The 20868-nt window shown below is 47.4% G+C and overlaps 1 protein-coding gene across 1 annotated transcript; it reads left to right on the top strand.

The window, feature by feature from the left end:
• Positions 1-19596, top strand: KCNMB4 (potassium calcium-activated channel subfamily M regulatory beta subunit 4). Its single transcript, XM_054188337.1, has 3 exons — positions 1-339; positions 9677-9804; positions 19428-19596. Exons 1-3 carry the CDS (start codon positions 1-3, stop codon positions 19594-19596), a joined length of 636 nt encoding a protein of 211 aa, XP_054044312.1.
• Positions 19597-20868: the final 1272 nt, after the last annotated feature.

Here is a 20868-nt window from a genome sequence, read left to right as displayed (position 1 = left end):
ATGGCGAGGAGCCGGGCGGCTTACGAGTACACGGAGGCGGAGGACAAAAGCATGCGGCTGGGTTTCCTCCTCATCGCCGCCGGTTTGCTCTCCCTGCTGGGTTTGGGTTGTTGCTGGCTTCGCCCGGCGCTGCAGGAGAGGGGAGGAGGCGGCTCCGCCAACTGCACGGTGCTGGCGGTGCGGCAGCTCGGGGAGCGCTTCGCCTGCACCTTCTCCTGCGGGGCTGCCTGCCGGGGAACCGCCCGCTACCCCTGTCTCCAGGTCCTGGTCCGCACCTCCCGCTCCTCCTCCCCTGCCCTGCTCCATGAGGACGAGCGGCAGCTCCGCACCAACCCCAAGGTGAGACCCCGCGCTCACAAAGTCCGGGGTAGGCGTGGAGGGTGGGGGGGGGGGGTTAGACGTCCCGTAGGGCAAATCCTGACCCCTCGCCGCGGTGCTGGGTGCCCTTTCGCTGCCCCTCGTTGCCCTCTTTTGGGGTCCGGGTCCCCTGCAGCCGCCCTCCGTTCGGGGTGCGGGTTTTTCTCTGATGGTGGGGAACGGATGAAGTCGCGGAGCATCCCTCCGAAATGCCCCTGTGCTGTTACTCAGCAAAAAGTATATGTATATGTATAGTATATATATATAAATACTATACATGATGCATGTGTATATATATGGTGTGTGTGTATATATATAGTGTGTGTGTATAAATATATATACACGCTATATATAGTATAGTACTACACTATACTTTATAATATAGTATAGTATAACACTACAAACAGACACTCTCTCTATATATAGATATAGATATATGTATATATTTGCCCCGAACAGCCCTGGGTTATCCTTCCCCCGGGAGCGCTGCTGCCTCAGCCCCAAGGCACCCCGCGGGCGGCTCCGCTGCCGGTCCCCTGTCCCCAGTCCCCGGTCCCCTGTCCCCAGTCCCCGGTCCCGTCCGCCCCGCCGGCAGCCCCGGGACGCCGGTGGGAAGCCGGGGAGAAACTCCTGCTGCCGGCGAGGAGGTCTGTCCCCCCGAGCGGTGACAGATGCTGATGCCCTGCGTGTCCCGGAGGGTGAGGGACTTCCCGGAGCGAAGAATGGGGAGCTTCCCTGAAACGCAAGCAGAAATTTTAACGGAGCCGCTGTGGATGTGGCGCTGGGGAGAGGGCTGCACCGGAACAAGAAGTTTCCTCGGTGCTCTTTTGATTCTTGAACTTCTCCATCACCCACATGAAAACAAACTGACCAGAAGTGCCTTTAAACTTGCACCTTCTAGCAAACTAGGGTAGCCTGAAGGTAATGCGCGACTTCTGCTTTTTCTTTCTTTAAAGGCGGTTACTCTGCTTTCTCCTTTTTCAGTTCATGCTGAGTAAAGCCCATCTTGCCAGCACGCTGCCTGAGTGGAAATTTTGTTAAATAGTTTCCAGAAAATAAAAAATGCGGCAGAACCACCCCCCGCCCTTCACCCTGAAAGAACCTGAAAATTGGGAGTGTATTAGAAAAGCAAATTTCAGCTCTTTGATTCAACCGAGATGTGGATGTAGCTCAGCGCCAAGGGTCACCCTAAGTGTGAGGCAGGGGTCTGGGGTGCAGGGCCAGGGGAAAGACCCAGGGATGCAGTGCCACACTTGCGTGTCCAGTTTGGGATGTGCAGCCTCATATCTCCGCAGTCATCGTTACACCAGCGTGGAGCAGCCCCTTGGAAGGTGGATTAAGTTGCAAGCTCAGTGTTTGCAGTTTGCTTCTCCCCCCCGCCCCCCCCCCCCCCCCCCCCTTGGCAGCTTGTGGGCTCAGAAGGGTTGCTGGGGCAAAAATTAGCAAAGCGAAAAGCAGGATAATAAGTCAGACAGGATTTGGATTAAATTGTTGGCACCACTCAGAAGCAATAGCGATGAAGCTGCAGTGCTGGATGCTGCCTGACAGCGAAGCGAATGAAACCTTGGCCTGTGAGGGACCTTTGCAAACTTCACCTTTCCCTGGGGGTGCTGCTGGCAGGCTCCCCACGGAGAGGGCTGTGGTTATGGAGAGGGGCACCATGAGCACCCAGTTGTCCGAGCACCAGCGCTTCTCTAAACCTCTCTCTGTCTTCGGGTGGGCTGGGGGTAGTTGGTGAAATGCCCTTTGGAGGTGGGGCAAAGGTGCTGTGTTGCTGCAGAGGGTGCAGCACGGCTGTGGCTGTCCCTGGGCATGGCCTGATGTCCCCGTTCTGGCCATCTCCAGCAGGGATGAGAGGTGGGAGGTGGGTTGCGAGCCGGGCCACCAGCACACCTGGGCTTGGCAACTTTTGCAGCATCCTCAGTTTCAGCAGAGGCTTTCAACTGCAGCGTCTCTCTGAGTAGTTAGAGTTTTTTGTTTTTACTTCTTGATCCTGGAATTCTACAAGTCTGGGTGGGAAGTGGAGGATTGTACCTGCCCTGGGGCTGGATTGCAGTTTCTGCAGGGAGGCACCCAGATCTTCAGCAGCAATGGCCCTAAATGTCACTCAGAAGCCTATTTTAATTTAGTAATTGATAAGGAAACACCTTATTAATTGTGTGTTGGCAGCAGGTTGGACTCGCACGCTCTTGCAAATATAATCTGTTTTCTCGGGCTTGCACCTTCTGTCTCTAGGTGTGGGCTGTTTACCCGGGGATATCGATTGCTGGTGACTGAATCTGTTTTACCAAATGAGACCAAGCAGAAAGGATGTAATTTTATTTTTTTGATGTAACTGCATTCTCTGGTGGTAATTGAATTTAACTAAGTAGAAAACAACATAGAAAAAAGTGCACTCCAATTATTTTCCTTACCTTAAGGAGCTTATGTAAAACCAACACAAAATAAGAAGAAAAGTTGTTTGGGTCTCATTAGGAAAACGTACTCTTTTAAGTATGTTTTAATGAAGTACGTATAGCTGTCGCTTCGGTTTTCCCTTTTCCCCCTAGTTTAATGTCTGTGAGCTGAGCAGTTATACTCTCCTTTTAATTTTTGTATTAAAGTCTCACCGCCTTTAAAAGCTTTGGGGATTTTATGCTGTAACAGGTTAGTCATAGCAACGGAGTAGGAATCTGCTGGGTCTAATGCTCGGGATCCAGTATGTATTTATGAATGAACACTTAGGGAGCCGTTTAACCCTTCCTGTTTCCACCACCTTCTCGCAGCACACTTCCTTGTGGTCATGCAATTAGACGTACAACACGTTAATCAGTGCCGACTAACTGGAAGGAAAAAAAAAAAGAACAATTTTGTTTTGAATATTCTTAAAATTTTACGTACTGTCTAGCCGCTTCTCTGTGTGGGGTAGCAATTCTTCCTGTAAATCAATAGTACGGAAAAGGCATACTTCAGGCTCCTTACACCGTGAAACAATACTGAATCAGCTGGCAGCTTCATTCTGCCCCCAAAATCCCCAGTGTATTGGACTAAAAATATTCTACTTTCTGTAGTAGAGCGGGCTGGCATATAAACATATCGGCAGCTACGAATCCGTCTGTTCTAGCGAGGTTTAGCTGCAGGAAAAAGAAATTTATTTTTGTTTCTCTCGTGTTTCCTAAGATAATCACATCATTGTACAGCCCAGGATTCATTTGAGCTCTTAAAAGATTATATAGCTGGGTCAGAGTTAATCCAGAAATGTATATATAAAGCACCGGGCATGATGACATTTGGGTTCAGTCTGAGTGATTTGTGGGTTTCTTTTTTTTTTTCTTTAATTGTTGTCTCAGAGGAAGAAATTTCAGCAGAGGGATGGTAGCCTTTCTTCAGCTGCCTTGATAGCAATAATAATCTCTGAGATAAGGTTTAAGGGGGATTAATTCCCAATTTGTCACTATCATTCTGGCCATCGAGTGCGTCGGCGGCACATAGAGCCAGCACGGGGACCAGGCTACAGGTTTGGTTGGGTAAAATGAGAGCGGAGTATGTCAGCTGCTAAAAAGATCTGCTTTCTGGCTTTTTAGACTTTTCCCTTTCTATGCTTAAAGTTAAGTGCAGGGCTCTTTTGATGAAGAAACTTTTAGGGGAGTGACTGGTGATCCTGATGTTAGCAGCTGTGTAGCAGGACCTGGTTGTCCCCCTCCCTGTCCCCGGGCAGAGGTGCAGAGCATCCAGCCGCTGCTCCTTGTCGGCGCTCTGCATCCCGCAGGTGTTCCTGATGCACTTCTTTCTGTAACCACTCAGCCTGATGAGATGATGTACGGTTACCCCGTCTCTGCACTTGTAAATAGAATTGGTTTTGGGGTTTGGACTCTCTTAAATACGATCAACAACAGAGGAAGTTTAATACCCAACCCTACAATAATTTTGGGATGGTTTGGTGCATCTGGTGAAGCATCAGATCTGTGTTCAGGGTGGTGCCCATGACGGGCAGACTCTGCAGAGGCTGTCTAGCGATTCCTCTGGAAGCAGCCCCAGGTGCCGTGGATGAACCCCACCACCCTCCCGTCTCACCTGGGGCACCCCTCGCTGCCTTGAGCCTCTGTGAGGGGTGGTGGGTTTGGCCACTCCCGGTGGGTTTCTCCTTGCTGACGGATGCAGTTGGAAACCAGACATGATGCTCAGCTCCAGCTCCCTCAGTACAGTCAGCTGGGAGGGGGGCATATTTTGTACTGACCGAGCGAGTCCCCCTGCTCATCTCCTGCCACCCTGCTCGGGATGGTTGTGGCAGTGCGTCCTCCCTTCCAGGACATGAAAATAACCGAGTAATGTGAGGAGATGCTCCCATACAAAGTTTGGAGAAGCTCATACATTGCTTGGTGTGGTGGGTTAACCCTGGCTGGATACCAGGTGCCCACCAAAGCCGCTCTGTCACTCCCCCTCCTTCAGCTGGGCAGGGGAGAGAAAATATAATGAAAGGCTCATGCATTGACATAAGGACAAGGAGACCACTCACCAACTACCGTCATGGGCGAACCAGACTCAACTTAGGGAAATTAATTTGATTGATTGCCAATCAAATCAGAGAAGGGTCGTGAGAAATAAAACCAAACCTTAAAACACCTTCCCCCCACCCCTCCCTTCTTCCCGGGCTCAACTTCACTCCTGAAGTCTCTGCCTCCTCCCCCTGAGCCACGCAGGGGGACGGGGAATGTGGAATGCGGTCAGTTCATCACATGTTGTCTCAGCTGCTCCTTCCTTCTCAGACTCTTCCCCTGCTCCACCATGACGTCCCTTCCACAGGAGACAGTCCTCCATGAACTTCTTCAACATGGGTCCTTCCCATGGGCTGCAGTCCTTCACGAACTGGTCCAACGTGGGTCGCTTCCACAGGGTGCAGTCCTTCAGGAACAGACTGCTCCGACATGGTGTCCTCCATGGTCTGCAGGTGGATATCTGCTCCACCATTAACATCCGTGGGTTGCAGGGGGACAGCCTGCCTCACCATGGTCTTCACCATGGGCTGCAGGAGAATCTTTGCTCCGGTGCCTGGAGCACCTTCTCCCCCTCCTTCTTCACCAAGCTTGGTGTCTGTAGAATTGTTGCTGTCATATTCTCACTCTTCTCCTCCAGCTACTGTGTCCCAGCAGCTTTTTCCCCTTCTTAAATATGTTATCCCAGAGGCTCTACTGTTGTCGCTGATGGGCTCAGTCTTGGCCAGCAGTGAGTCCCTCTCAGGGCTGGCTGGCATTGGTTCTGTTGGACATAGGAGAAGCTTCTAGCAGCTTCTCACAGAAGCCACTCCTGTAGCCCTCCTCCAGCTACTGAAACGTTGCCATGCAAACACAATACACTTGGAGATCAGGAGTCGGCAATTGGTGGCTTTAGTGGTGCGTTGTACTTTTGCAATGATACTTATCTATAGTGTCCTTTCCACTCCTTCATTTCATCACAAGCTTCCCAACCTGCACAGCACACCATGTGGGGGCTCTCTGCCGTGCCAAGCGAATGATATGTGCTGTGTCCCATAGTTCACCAGCAGCCAGGAGGACTGTCTTTGACAAGCTGCTTGGAGACTGAGGCTGGAGACTTGCTTCATAGTGCCATTGGTGTGTCTTCTGATGGGCTGACTCGCTTCTACTTTGGGCCCTTACGTCTGTTTGCGTTTGAGACTTTCTTGGTCTCATCTTGTAGACTGTGTCTTCCAGCCTTCAGACAGCTTGCCTCAGAGCCTACCAAGTCTGGCTTCCTTTTCATAAAAATGTAACTGAAGAAGGCAAGAATTCATCTTTGAAAAGCACACGATGCAACCTGGAAGCTAAACCATGGTCAAGAGTTCACACCTCTGTCCATTCTCTGTGATATGGAAGAATACCTGCTCTGATGAAGTGTTCAGAAGGACCGGGAATCTTCCCAGGCATCTGCAGAGACACTGGAGTACAAGAATCCAGCAGCAAACACAGATACAAATCGTACAAAATCTTGGTGGAAAGGTATATTAGCTGACATTTTTACTGAATTGAATCCTGAGTCACCTATCCAAACACCGGCTTTGATTGAAGGGGGAATATTATTAGCCTAATACTGATTTTGAGCTGTGTAATTGAGACTGTATTTGCGTTACATAATAATTTTATCATTGCTATGACATAGCGTAGGAGGTGCGATTATGGCACCAAGTATCAATAGATCCGCTGAAAAGGCCTCCGCTCCATTAAATTTATGCTGAGTGTCTAATCTTAAGTGCTATTCTCCAACTTCATTGTAACTTTTTTAAGAAAAAAACATCAAAGAAATATAGAATGGGACCCTTCCACTGAAAATGGATGTTGCTGCACGAGCTGTAATTGAGCACAAGACGTCCTAGCTTGCTCTCAAACACTTGGCATTTGTGTATGTTTTCATGGTAGGATTTCATGCTGTGTCTTGTGGGGGAGGACTGCAGAATTAACCTTTCAGAAACTGCCTGTTGCCAAAGGGGGAGGTCATTTCAGGCTCATACATCAACTGACAGCAGCGAAAGTTGCCAGGTTGTGATTCCCTTTTATCCGTGTGCTGACTGTGCTTTGGAGGGCGATAGAGCTGATCAAGCAAAGTCCCCAAGAAGTGCGCCTGGGATGCTGACAAAAGAGACATCCACTACCTACATGGATCAGAAGGGGCCAAAATGAACATCGGGTCAGTGGGAACTGTGCTGGCATCCTGGAGAGGCAGTCAAGCTCCAGTGTTCGTGCAGCAGGTGATAAGTCCACATTGGAGTTGGACTTTGTGCGTTCACTGTGGCTCAAGGCCTTCATGATGTTGAGGACATGATTCAGGGTGACCCTTGGGATTCATATGATGATGATTTTGGCTTGGGCAGGGACCTCTCCTCTCTTCAAGACTGTTAATCCTTGACAGGCTCAAGCAATGTGGTCCCACAGATTTATGGCAAGCTCCTGTGTGTCTCCTTTGTGTTTTCCACATGAAGATATGCAAATGAATCCATCTTGTTTTCTGTCAGCTGTCATTGGGATTACTTACGTAAAGAGTCGTGTGAAGTTTGAGTTATGGAGAGTATATTCACTGCTTTCCCCAACTTCCAGGTGTCCCTCCCACAGGTGCTGGCAGTTCTCCCATACACTGTCTTGCCTTGGCATGGGGAAAGATGGACATGTTGATCAGGGAAGCTGTCTGTAGAGCCCTTTACATCTTCCAAATCAAGCAAAATCCCTGACCTGAAAAACTCCACTTTTAATAGCTTCCATTGAGCTAAAAGAGTAGGGACTGATGTAAAAAATTGCGAAGTCCTCTGTGATGGAGCTGTCCTTGGAGACTTACAGCCTTCTACTTGTCTGTTCAGATGGACATGTCTTGGGAAAAGAGATCTCTGCAGTTGTTTCTAAGCCTGAAACTCAGGGTGGGGATTAACAATGGGTCACCAGGTTGTGAATTTTGTGAAGGATTCACGTAATATCTGGGGGAGGTAGAAGGTCTCTGAAGGATCTGGAGAAAGTTTGGTCAGCAGAGTAGTGGTAGGGTGGTCACACTTTCACAGCAGAGGACAAGAGTAGGCTCAGCCATCAGGAAGAAGGATTTCAGAGGAAGCTGTGTACTGGAGCTGATACCACAGGAAAAGGAGTTCTCAAGATCACTGAGGAAATTTAGGCAGAAGAATGTATGGTGGTACCTGGTTGTTTTGTCTAGGTCTGCATTTTGTGTGCTGGCAAAATAGTGATTGGTTTGGGGGACTCTGAGTAAAGCCTATCTAATTCTGCTCTCTTGTATCCCCGTATGGCAAGAGTGTACCTAAAAGTTGGGGGCTTGAGGAAGAGCAAGGTGTAGATTACAGTCAGACGTAGGTAGTGAGAGAGATTGCCAGCAGTGCTGACAGAAGTGGTCAGGTTTAACACGATCAGGCCAATAAAACCCTGAGATTTCTCCCATCCCCCTGCAATGGCAAAGGTTCAAGCTGTTGTACGGTGGAGATGGGTTTGTAGGTCTGTACAGGTTGGGTATAGCATTCAGTAGGCCCCTGAAACCTCACCAGATAGAGAGGGAGAGGAAGCGCTCACCAGGCACAGTGAGTCACGGTGGTCTTTATTTTCAGGTTAGAGAGGGTATCTCTCTCCTTCTTGTTATTGCCTTCAGGATATTGTGAAGAAACTCATGTTGTGGTCATATGTGTGGATCCCCTTAGGGGCTTCCCACGCCCTGCACCTCCTGCTTCCTCATCCTGCCTAAGTAGGAGGCTTTAGCTACCTTCACAGTCACTTTTTTCTGCTTGCAGCTCCCAGTTTTAAAGGAATTAAAAATCTGTGTGTGCACCTTGAGCCTTGCTGTCCATGCATCCTCCCGCGTAAAAAGCCTTTGTGTTATTCAAGGATCAGTTAAGCTGTGTTACTCAGTTTGGTTCAGTATCTCCTGTAATGATCTCCTGTAACGATCTCCTGTAACGATCTCCCATATGGACGCCTGGTGACAAACGGAGGGATTGTGCTTGGACACTGAGATCTTGATACTGCCAACACTGGGTTCAGTGGACTATTTGTTTTATCTTGTTTAGCTCCCCGTGGCTGGGAGGGAAGGGCGGTATGTCAAAGACGAGACTTGGAACAAAGTTGTGTGCACTGTGTGTGACCCAGAGTGGGGTCTCTGAGAGGCCAGTCCCAAGTGCGCCGAGCTGGGGGAGGGATTTCCCTTGATCAATTTGGGCTTTGAAGCAGATGTCTGGGCGAGATCTGCAGATAGCTCAGCTGCACACTCAACTCTTGTTGACTTCTCTACAGCAGAAGCAGATGCTGAACCTTTCTGCTGAAGTGGGGCTTTGAACTTTCTCTGCTCGTTTCCCCGTGTTGTAACAGCGGAAGAATACTTGTCTTTTGTCAAGGGAAATCAGCTAGGTATCACATAGCCCATCATCCAGGAAAGCTTGCTGGAATATTTTGGTTATTTGGTGCTAAACAGAATTTGTGATTATGTGCTTCACTGAAAATAGGAAGTAATTCAAATCCAAACCATGCAGCTGGCTAGGAATACGTCAAAATGAAAATGTCATTTTTACATTCATCATGCAAAACCCCAAGGTATTATGTGGCAGGTTGGTTTGATAATGGAACAAAACATGATAAAGCCTTTATTTTGTTTCTGAATGCTGGCATATTCTTTTCCAGTACCTGCAGGGAGTAACTAGCAATTCAAGTGAAGTTCAGCTAACTTTTCTTTTTTGTTTCTTTGAACCTTGTACTTACGCTTTTTTGCCCATTTCAGTCACATTGGTATCATGAGGAAAATGCGGAGGAAGTAATGCCCCGTGTTCTTGAGTGCAGAAGTAACTCTGTTTTGCAACGTGTGTTGGCAGTGTTCGTACATCCCACCCTGCGCAAGAGACGATCAGGAGAACTCTGAGAATGTCACGTACAAGCAGAAATACTGGAAAGAGAAAGTGGGTTCGCAACCATTTACGTGCTATTTTAACCAGCACTTGAGGTGAGTAATCTACATTTGCATAGGCAGAAGTGCTTATGCATCTGTTTACCAGCTGTCCGTTGGTTCTGTTTGAAAATGTATATAAACGCATGCATATGTGTATACACACACACTCAGATAGTGATGTGGTTTATCACACGGAGTTTAGTGCAGAACTTTGCAAAACAACTCCATTGATGAAAAGCTACATAGAAAGCAGAGAAGCGTTTTTACCGCTTGAAGTAAAAATATAAAACTCTGAGGAAAGTTTCCCTTAAAACATGTCATTTTAAGGCAAAAAGCATCTTGGCTTTTAACACTCAGATGGAAAATTTATGGCTTGGATATTAGCGTTCCTTCCCTCTGTGGAAGAGAAATCCTACTGTGTTCATGAGGGGCTGGAAGAAAAGGGGAGATCAGTAAATAGTACAAACCAACTCAAGAATTGTGTTCATGGAGGATTAATGAATCAGATACGTGTAATAAATGCTCACAGAACTGCCAGTTTTCGTACGTGCTTGCGGAGTAGAAAGTTGTAACTTAAAGCATCTCCTCTTCTGTTTCGATTCTTACTTTGACTTCCGATGTCAATGCGACTTATGCGTGTATAAGGGTGACGTGTGGTTTTCTTCCTTCAGTAAATGGGAAGAGGAGGGTGACTTTTTGCCTGTCTCTTTCTGATGATGATGTGCTGGGAAATAAAAAGTGGTGTGGCGGCAGCATCTTACTGTTACCACAGTGTGCAGGCTCCCTGGGAGGACTTGGAAGAACAGCAATGATTGGGATGATGGGTCCATGTAGACAGGGAGGCGGAAAGGGAATATTTAAGATCTCCAGATGAGCCAAGGTTTATATTCCAATTCTGGAGGCATGTGACACTAGCTTAATTTGATCAGCATGAGTAATTTTGGTAGAGCTAGGGAGACTGCTCTTGGTTGCTAAGTTAAGCACTCAAATGAATGCCACATTGGGAACTAAAGGAGGAGGTTGGTCCTACTCCACCAGCACCTGGAAGTTAAATAGATGAGGGACACCTAGGCGGGAATAGCTTGGTGCTTGCTAGTACAATTCATGCCTCAGTGCGAGAGTGTTGGCTTCAGATATTTAAGCTTATTAAGACACACAGGAGGAAAATGGATGCCAGTGTGTACTTGGAGGAACCAGGGAGCTGAAGGAGGGTGGCAGGCAGAGACATGCCCAGCTCTCTTGTCGGTGGCCCACTGAATGCCTTGGGGGTTTCAAGTTTGTCTTAGGCTGGCTATGATTGTTGTCCCCTCCCTGGAGAAACCATAGATCTAGTGGGAGTGCCCAGGATGACAGCTTGTTGTCCCTGGTTAACTCTTTGCACAGGGAAACCACCAATGCTTTGTAGCAAAAACTAGTTGTTTCTTATAGTGGGGATGGAAACATTGTCTACAGCATGCAGGAGTTAAAACTTAGGGCACCCTGTGCAGTGACATCAGACCTGGCAGGGACCTTCTTGCTCCACAAGGTGCCAATGCTTGTGTCTGCTAACCAGAAGCTGCGTGATGATATTGGCTTCTCTGGGCACGCAGGTGCTGCCAGTTCCCCACGCTGCCGAGACCTGGGACCTGCAGCAGCCACTGCCGGAGTGAGCAGGATAGTCAGAAACATGGGATCTTCTGCAGGAGACTTCACAGCTGGGATTCATCTGAGCTGGGGTGGACAAATGCTGTGAAAGTCAGCTTTTATAGTCAGTGGAGAGAAATAGGAGCCTTTTATCTTACCCCAAAATAAACACCTAATACAGGTCAGATGCCCAGAGATGTTTATTTCTCGCCTGTAAAGGAGCTTATGGTGATCTGATCGGGTGCAGGCACCTAGGTGGTAGGTGTCCAGAGTTAGGTGAGCTGGTTTGCACATCACATCTGTAGGTGAAGAAAAGGCAAAATTTTCTGAGGCTACATACTGCCTAGGGTCTGCCATTTTTGTAGGTTGACGCTGAGGAACTGTGCAGCATTTGGGCAAGGATTTTTCCTTACAGTTGCTGCATCCTATACTGTTAAATGTTCTTGCCAAATGCAACGGCTGTCTTGAAATGCTGCCTTTTGCTGATCACACAACAATTTATATACAGCAGAAGAGAGACTCACTGCCAGAGATACTTAAAGATAGTCTAAGCTGAAATGTGTACACCATCTATTTTCTTCTGGAGATAGGAATAAGCTTTGAGAGATGAGTTTTGCTGACTAGGAATGTGCTTGCTTAGGTATACTTTTAGAGCTATGATGACTAAACTGCTTGTGAAGCAGTAAGAAAACACACAAACTGAGGAAAAAATCTGTTAACTTCAAAACAGAAGTGTGCATATTTTCTGTCGGTATTTTTTAAACTGTGTGGATGAGCCAACTCTTCTGTGTCAGTCTGTATAAAACACATAGAATATAGTGGTAGATTCCTCGGGGGGCTAGTACTTGCAATATTAATACTGTCTCTTTTGAAATGGCAGAATAAAATTCTAGGTATATATCTAGGCAAGGAGTGGACATCGTCTCCTCTTCATCAAACTTACTTTAGCACCATTGTCAGAATTGTTGCTGCACGCAGAGCGCACTGTTAGGTGACACGTCCCTTCAGTCTGGTGATGCACGTTTCAACAGGCTGCTTTGAAAAGCAGAAGTGATGCCGCTTGTACAGCTCAAACTTATACAAAATGGGTAAGAAGCAGACTTAGCAGTTTCCTTCGTTCTCTGTTAATATAAATAGAGGCCCAGCACAACTAGCCATCTGACATTTATCTTAGGGCACCAAAGCATATCTTAGGTTGGAGCTCAGCACTTTACTGAAAAGCGAGGTTTTGCTTTTCCACTGTAGGTGCGTACCTTTAGTGTCTCACTCTTCTCTGGCTAGCCTTGGGCCAAGTGGTGCAAGCTGCATGGGAAAGTTGCTTTTCCCGACCTCTGGTGAAGGTGCCTGTTTGTTGGCACGATGATACTCTGGTCTGTAGGGAGCCCTGCCCAGCAGAAACCAACCCGCAGTGTTTCAGAGCACAAAATAAATGGAAAATTCAGGTAAAGTTCTCAGGCTGTTGCCAAAGGTTTGGGAAGGTGCTGAGGTCTAGTGCTTCAGTTTTCATCCAACTCACACCAAGTGTCCCAGGGAGTCTGTAGTCACAAACACACGCAAACAAGGGTCACAGCTGCATGCCCTGAAGTGGGAGGCCTGCGGGAACGGGTGGGATGGGGGACATCCTGTTGCTTTATTTCTTCGTGTTCCAGGTCTCACTGGCATCAACAACAAGAACAAAGAGAAACCAAAATCTACGTCAGCTCAGACCCCTCAGTCTCATGCCATGCAGAGATAGGTAGAGCAACATATCTCACTTTATTTCTCATTAGTGGCTCGTTTATGTGGCATTATTGCTTTTTAGCTCTGGGTTTGTCCAGTACGGCAAGAATGCTCTGGGGTTCCTTTGCTGCAGCGCAGCAGATGAGCCAGCCAGGCTTTATACTTCTCTGTGTTTGCTGCAGGATGCTGTACACAAATTCACCTGGGATTTGAAGAGCAGACACTGTCTGGTGATCAGTGACCCCCTGTACGGTGTTGGGGTACCCTGCAGGCCATTTATCTGGGAGTAATCCTCTGCAGAAGCCAAGGGTGCTCAGGTAGTAGGGCTGCTCATTCATAAATGGTGGAAGAGAAATATCGGTTTGCTCTGGTAATTCACAAAGTTTTCTAAATTAATTCCCTCTGGTCCCCCGAAGATATTGTTGCTATTTCCTATCCTTTCTGTTAGGATAGCACTGCCCCTGCGTGCAGCCGTCCAGCTGAGGATCTCTGTCTCTTGAAACAATAGGGGAAAAAAAATACTGATGAGTGCTTTTCATAGTGAAGGGATGTGAATAATTGTGGGGAAAATAAGCGTATGCAGATTGTAAACATCTTTAAATCCAGATCATTTGAATACAAAAAGCTATTTGTAAGGTTTCCCTGTCCCATGCCCCCGCCTCTGCCAGCTTTCGCTGTGTCACATAAATTGCACAATGTGGTGCACAAGTGATGACTGGAATGTTTACATGCCTGTAACTCTTTGGTCCTACATGACTTCCTGGTAACCCTTGCACTGCAATTCTTACCATGATGCTCAGTAATTGCTCCGAAGGCTCTGATGGAGGCCTGCTTTATCCCATGTCTCTTTGAACTGCTTGGCAGCGCCTAACAGGGATGTGTTGTGTAATGCAACAACTAATCCAGTTACCCCTGGTCAGAGCCCCACGAGGCTCCAGCCCTGAGCTCAAAGTCCTGCTAAAAATAAGTACTGGTTTCACCTTTTAGCAATGAAAACACAATAGTTCCCTCCTTGTCTGTTCAGTGAAAGGGAAAGGTATGTGTTCAGAGTTAAGGTAGAGACTTCTTTAAGGCTTCTTTTTAGTTTGTTTGTTCTTCTTTCGCTGTGGGGCTGCTGCTGGGCAGTGGTGGTGGTGGTGCACAGTGGCCATCACCATTTGCAGCAGAACCAGGTCTCGATGCCTGACCAGGGCTTGAAAGTATTCAGTATTTTTTTCCCCCTTTTCCCCCACTAGGTCTCTCTTTTGCCCCTGCCACTGTTTTGTGCACGGATAACTGGTGTTAGGCGTTTGGGTGCATCCCCTCGAGAGGCTTTGCATTTACTGGAGAGCTGAATGGCAGCATCGCTAGAAACAAGAGATGGTCTGTAACCGAGCTCAGGGGGTAGCTCATCCCCTAAACAGATGCTGTCAACGTGATGGATAACAAACAGCCTGGAAGGAGTGAAATACAGCCTCTGTAGGCTAACCTGTTAGTTAATCACTAATGACTTTGCTGTATTTAATTCATCTGACTAATTCTGACTCTAACTCCCTCTATCTCCTCCTAATTTTTCCCCAGTCTTTAGTTTAGGACCTTGCAGATCTCCCATGAAATACCTATGGTTTTTAGCCTGTCACAGATCACCTGAGAACAAATACAAACATGTTTATTCTTCAGGTTTTTAGCTAGACGGCCTCCCAGGCCCTCACTCACACTGCCCACCATGACAGTCCCTGGCTGGCAAGCCAGGACTTGTAAGTCTAGCTTGCAAGATACCCGTCTTGTGCCTTCCTACCCCTCTTTCCAAGGAACAAGTGGAAACCTGGGGATGAGCCCAGTTACCTCATTTGCAGGGCACAGAATATGGGTCCATGATGAACCCCCAAGCCCCTGCGGTTACCTCTGCACTTCTCCTGCAGAGCTGCAATGCCGTCAGGGCTGCAACGTTCCTCCTGCAGAGGACATTTGGCTGCCCGGCCCCCACTCCTCAGGCTGCTCTTACCATGGACTTACAAGTCCAGTATAACTCATGTGCCGCTGGGGTGTTTTTCCTGCTCAGGGGTGTTTTTCCTGCTCAGGGGTGTTTTCCTCTGCCTGGATGGTCCTTTTTGGGTTGCATTGGCCAGCTCGGTTGCATGGGCTCCCTGCCAGCACCAGCCCTGGGCTACGGCAGCAGGGCAGAGAACTCAGGGTCTCATGCACATCGTGAGGCTGCAGCAGGGCTGATTTTCCCTCCTTGCTTTGGAAGCTGTTATTTGCCATTGTTTGCAATCTCAGCACCAAAAAGCAGATGTAAAAGGAGTTTTCTTGTAAAAGAAAATAGTAAACATTTTCTTTTTCAATAACGCTTCTTCAGGTATTTCCCTCTGCTGTAAAAGCAGCATCTCAGTGGGACCCTCTGCTGCCATTACACCCTCTAGGCTGTTTTCCAGAGCGCTTTCCGTAACTGCTGTCAGCTCCAGTGATGGATCTGCAGGGAAGGGCTCCTCAACAGGGCACTGCCAAGCCCAGGCTCCCGTCCTCCACTGCCTCCTCCCGCTGCCCCAGCACTCCCCAGTGCTCTCCCCTGCGCCCTGCAACATCTCTGTGCAGGTCAGCAGATGCAGGAAAGAGGAGCTGGTCCTGATGGGAGAGGGAGGAAATCGTATGGATGCAAAGAAATGGCATTACACGCTGCCAAAGTTGATCTTTATAAGTTTCCGTGGGCTGTTACAGGCAGATAACCAGGACGTTGCCATACAGGAGTGTGCCGTCTGCCATCAGCGCTGTCTGCATTTATTGGCTTTTCTCATTCAGTCCTGGGGTCCAGCAGTGCTTATCTTATTTGGGATAAGATAAACACCAGCTGAAAGCACAGTAGCTCTTCCAGAATAACCACAGTGATTAAACCAAGTAGAAGCAAGGCTGACATTCTTCCCACCACTTTTTGGCACCCAGAGTCACTACTGAGAGGCTACATCCTGGAGGGTCCCTGAGCTCTCCTGTGTGCCGGGTCACCCTTCAGGAGTTCTTCTCCCTCCCCTTGACTAAAGAAGGGCATTTAATGTCTTAAATGGGGTGCCAATAGTCATTTAATGACATCTGAGGGGAGGACCCAGTCACAACTTGATACATTGTCTGAAGAGGTGCTGCAAGCAGCTGACAGTGCAGCTGCAGTTGCACACCTTCTGCCATGTAGGAATTACACAGGGATTTTTGCTGTAGCTAAGAATAGCGGTAATATCCATCGGAACCCAGACCTCATCCTGAGGCTTCATTAAATACCTCTGTAAGTCTTTGACTCTGTTCCAAAAGGGAAACTCTCTTAAATTACTAAGTTGCAAGAGTTACAGTCACACCTATAATGAGTGTTTGGCATCCGTCGCTGCTGCCTTTGGTGCAGATGTTTTCCAAAATATCTAAGGTTCGATAAAAGAATATCTTGCTCTCCTCAACCATACTTTCTTTTCTTTAACTGAATCAAATTTTCTGCTTTCTTCGCTTGCCCCTTATTTTTGAAATCTTTGATTAGTATCCATTTTAAAAAAATACTTAAAAATCACTGGTAAGCTGAGAGCTGCGAGGACTGAATGCTGCCTACTTATGGCCTCCTTGCCATTTAGCACTCTGTTATTCACAGAAGATGATACAGTAAATATGAGGGAAGCAGTATTATACCTCCTGTGAAAGGATTTTTCTGTTTAGGTGCTGTCATTTGTATGGCATAGACTGGTGGGTTTGTGCCCATAAAGTTAATATTATTTTATTCAATTTATGGTCTCCACATGTGCCTGATTATGTGGCTGGAGGATTTTGGTTGAGCAGACTTCACGTGTTCCACTATTGAGTACACCTGGGTTTCTTTTGATCATTTTTTATGTTGCTGAGTTTCAATTTTTATATAGCTGAGCTGCTCATAATCAAAGTCTTATTCTGCTCCTTACTACACAAATATAGAGAGACAGGTGATTCTGGCACCGGGGACTTACAGACTGGCACGGCACAGAGGAAGCTCCACACAACAGTTCTGGGGGATGTCGTGGGCGGAGTGAATAACTTCACTTGTAAGAGAGTAGTGAAATGTTTATTAACATAAAACAGTGATTTAACAAAGTTAGTAGTGAATGCGACAGTGTTTTACGAGATTCGATGCCAGGGTACACTTGATTATTTACTGCATAGAGGCCAGGGTCAGACAAGCTCTCAGGGAGACCCTCCCGTTGAGTCACGAGGTTCGGAAAGGACTCCCTTGCTTTCTAAACTCCTTCTCAGAGAGGAGTCTAGGTGCGGCTGGATCCAATCCTAGTCCCAGACTTGGTCAACGGTTTATGTCTAAAGCGCAATCAATCCTTGTATCACTTAGCTAAGATTTCAAAGTTTAGCATGCTATTAGTCACTTACCGAGAATCTGCTGCGGCAAGGAATCTCTCAACCTCGAGGAGAAGGACCTTAAGCGAGCATCCCCACTCAAGGGGAGACCCTGTCGTGCAGCCTGCTGCCGTGCAGGAGAGCTCAAAGGTCTCTTGGGCTGTCCGCTATTTATGGAGTAAGGGAATTGACCTAAAGTCATATTCGCATGGGAACAAGATACCTAGGTTCCCACTCCAGACAGTGTTTTGGTTATGTTGCCAGCCATCTCCCACAGTTCAAGTGCAACTCATAACAACTCCTGCTGATGGCCATGGCTTGAGCAGGAGCGGGGGGGGGGGGGAAGGGGAGAGCACACCGCCACAGGGGAGAGACCCGCAAATGCAAATGAGAGTGCAATTAAAAGCGAGGATCAGGTGTAGCCTGGCGGTCTGGCTCCACCTACTCCGTAAAGTGGATAAAACCCTGTAGATTAGCAGGTATCTCTGTTAACTAACTTCTCAGTGAAGGAAAAAAGAGTGTCTTCTTGTTTCCCCTGCAGGGAATATTTTCTTAGTGCTTCTTTCTGATCAGGACCAAGCTTTGGGGGAGAGACAGCACAGTCATCGCACAGGTATCTGTTCCCATGTGCACCATCTTAGGAGAGCTTGACAACCTGGCTGGATGAGCCTGGGTTGCCAGGATTTTAGGCTGTGAGGCTTGTTGCTCCAAGGAGTGTTGGGTAGCATTGATGAAGCAATGTGGGATGGGAGTGTTCAACGTGAATGAGGACCAATATGAGTCAGGACTATATATATTTTCCTAATTAGAGAAAGTTCTGTTTCCTTCCTTTGCAGACAGTTTTCCAGAGACTCTGTGCCTCTGGCTGTAGATGGGAAAGCAGCAGCAAAGTGCAAATTCCATGAGACTGATTTATTAACTCTGTTAAACTACAGGGAGAGCGGAAAGATACAGAGACGAGGAAAGCCTGCCATCAGATTTCCCAACCAACTTCCCAGACTTGGAGCAGGCAGATGGACACCTGATCTTTCAGGCACAAGGCATGGCTGAATTTCCAAGCCTCTTGAGATGCCTCCTCCTTGCTATTCTCCTTCTGCCTCTGTTTCCCTTTGGAAATGCATAAATTCATTACAGACCCGGCTGTGATTGTGCGTTAGATGATGCTGTTGGTGGAGACACTGGAGGTCAGATCTTCAGGGGAGGCTCCCCAAAGTGTCACTGTAGGAGCGTACTCAAGTCCACTGAGCAGCTGGTGTTTGCAGTACCAAATCGCAGCTTATTGCTGAAGTAGCTTCTGCTGGGAAGAAGCTGAATCAGGAGCCTCTGGTATGTAGGGGCCAGACAGGAGTGCTCCTGGGGGTAGGTTTTGTGCAGACCCCTGCTTGCTGGTGGAGGGGTTAGCCAGCTGGGTTAGCCTGGGCCACCAGCAGTGCAGCACTTAGGACCTGGACTGGGTCTCCATCCAGATCCAGACCACAGCCAGGGCTTCATCAGGAGCCTCCATGTAGCCCCATGGACACATCAAGGCTCGAAGCTAAAAGGGAAGTTTAATTGCATTTTAAATGCATTGCGCGGTGTCTGATGCCATGTGAGGTAGATATGTATAACTGTTGCCTTGGATTATGTTTTCATTGGAGTAGTTTTTCAATCCACAGTGTGATATTGTATCTCTCATGGCTATTTATGATGATCATAACCCCTGGAAGATCTAAAGTAACGATGCTTTTTTTATTTTTTTTTTTTTTCTGAACGAGCCTCTTAGCCTGTAAAAGCTGCAAGTGGAAAGGCCTCACAGCCTGCTATGAGTGCTGGTGATAGATGGGCAAAGCAGTGAATGAAATTGCCCACTTAATCATTTTCTAATGCTGTTGCAAATAAAACATATTGTTTCCAAGGCAGATGCTTTCCACTTATGATGAATTGATGATGTCAAGTTGCTTTATATTTTCATTGATGATGTCAAGTTGCTTTATATTTTCTCCCTCTTCTGTTCCTCCTCTTCACAGGCCAGATGACGTGATGCTGAAGCGCACCCATGATGAGACAGTCCTCTTGCACTGCTTCCTCTGGCCTCTGGTTACATTCCTGGTCGGAGTCCTCATCGTGGTCCTGACCATCTGTGCCAAGAGCTTGGCTGTCAGGGCAGAGGCAATAAAAAAGAAGAAGCATTTGTAAATGGCAAGGCTGCTGATGGAAAAAAAACACCTGCAAGAAGGTCTCAAGTGGGGCAACTCAACACACCTGCAGGTCTGCGGGGCACCCAGCTGCGCCTCCTTCCAGTGTCTCATCTGGCAGTGGAGTTGCTCTTGCCTCAGGATTATTCTTGGGGAATGCCCCCATGAGGTGTCAGCTAATTGCTTCTTCTGCTATGACAGTAAATAAGTATATTCTACCAAAAAAAAAAAAATAATCTACACTGCACCAAATATCCTGTGCGCTGTTAGTCCTGAGCAACAGCTACCCAGGTCCCAGTGGTATTAAGAGACAGTTTATAAAACCCCCTGATGTTGCTCATATCATCTCCACAAAGTGATCTTTAGTATTGTTTAATATTAAATATTTAAAATATTTACTTTATGATAGACTGTGTTTCCAAAATAATAAAGTTTGGTTGCTTGGGTTTTTTTTTAACCTTTGTTTTGTTTGTGGTTTTTGTTTATTTTTTTTAAGAAAAAAGCTTTAAGACAAAAATAACTGTGCTGGTTTTGTTTTTTTTCACTGTGTAGAGCTTCATTTTGAAATTCAAACTCTAACTTCTGTCTAGACAAAATCCTTCATCATCACCTGTTCATTGTGAAGAAATGTAGAAATCTGTCAGAAATACACCTCCAAAAAACGAATCAGTTATCGGAAAAGGTGATTAAATACTGGACCTAAATTTATTGCCTCGGTGGTATTCAGTCCCTAGTTTTTCTTGTCCCCTCTCAGTTACCCTCTTCACCAAAATGCTCTCAAGAGGAAGGATTTGGAGTCGTTTTATACGAATGTGTTTTACACGAATGTGTTTTACCAGTGATTTCCCCAAATAATGGAGTGTCTGAGCGCTTGCCAAGGGGAGCCTGTGGGCTGTGGTGTGATGGATGTCATTGGGCTCCAGGGATGGCTGGAGAAGGACATCAACTGTTAGCAGGGCTGTGGGTGTTTGCTGCTGAACTCGCCATCCCAGTCACACCAGCTCCGGGCAGGGTCCCTCCAAGGGGATGCTCCAGAAAACACAAGGCAGAGTGGGCACAGTGTCTTGCTGGGTGGCCTCTTTCTCCTTGTCCCAGCTCCTTGCTGTGTGCAATGAGAATACTGGCCCTAGCCTTCAACTCGATCAGGTTGCTCAGAGTCCCATCCAACCTGACCTTGAATGTTTCCAGGGATGGAAACCACCTCTCTGGGCAACCTGTTCCAGTATTTCACCACCCTCATCGTAAAAAAACCTGGCCTTGGAGCACAGTTTCC

The sequence above is a fragment of the Rissa tridactyla genome, chromosome 1 (assembly GCF_028500815.1).
Source record: "Rissa tridactyla isolate bRisTri1 chromosome 1, bRisTri1.patW.cur.20221130, whole genome shotgun sequence".
NCBI classification, from domain to species: Eukaryota; Metazoa; Chordata; class Aves; order Charadriiformes; family Laridae; genus Rissa; species Rissa tridactyla.
The sequence above is the reverse complement of the archived record's forward strand: the minus strand, read 5'-3'. Positions and strand labels throughout refer to the sequence as shown.

Coding starts and splice junctions, on each gene's coding strand:
- KCNMB4 (XM_054188337.1), top strand. CDS start 1: ATGGCGAGGAGCCGGGCGGCTTACGAGTACACGGAGGCGGAGGACAAA. Junction 340..9,676: donor AGCTCCGCACCAACCCCAAG/GTGAGACCCCGC, acceptor GTGTGTTGGCAG/TGTTCGTACATCCCACCCTG. Junction 9,805..19,427: donor TATTTTAACCAGCACTTGAG/GTGAGTAATCTA, acceptor TCCTCTTCACAG/GCCAGATGACGTGATGCTGA.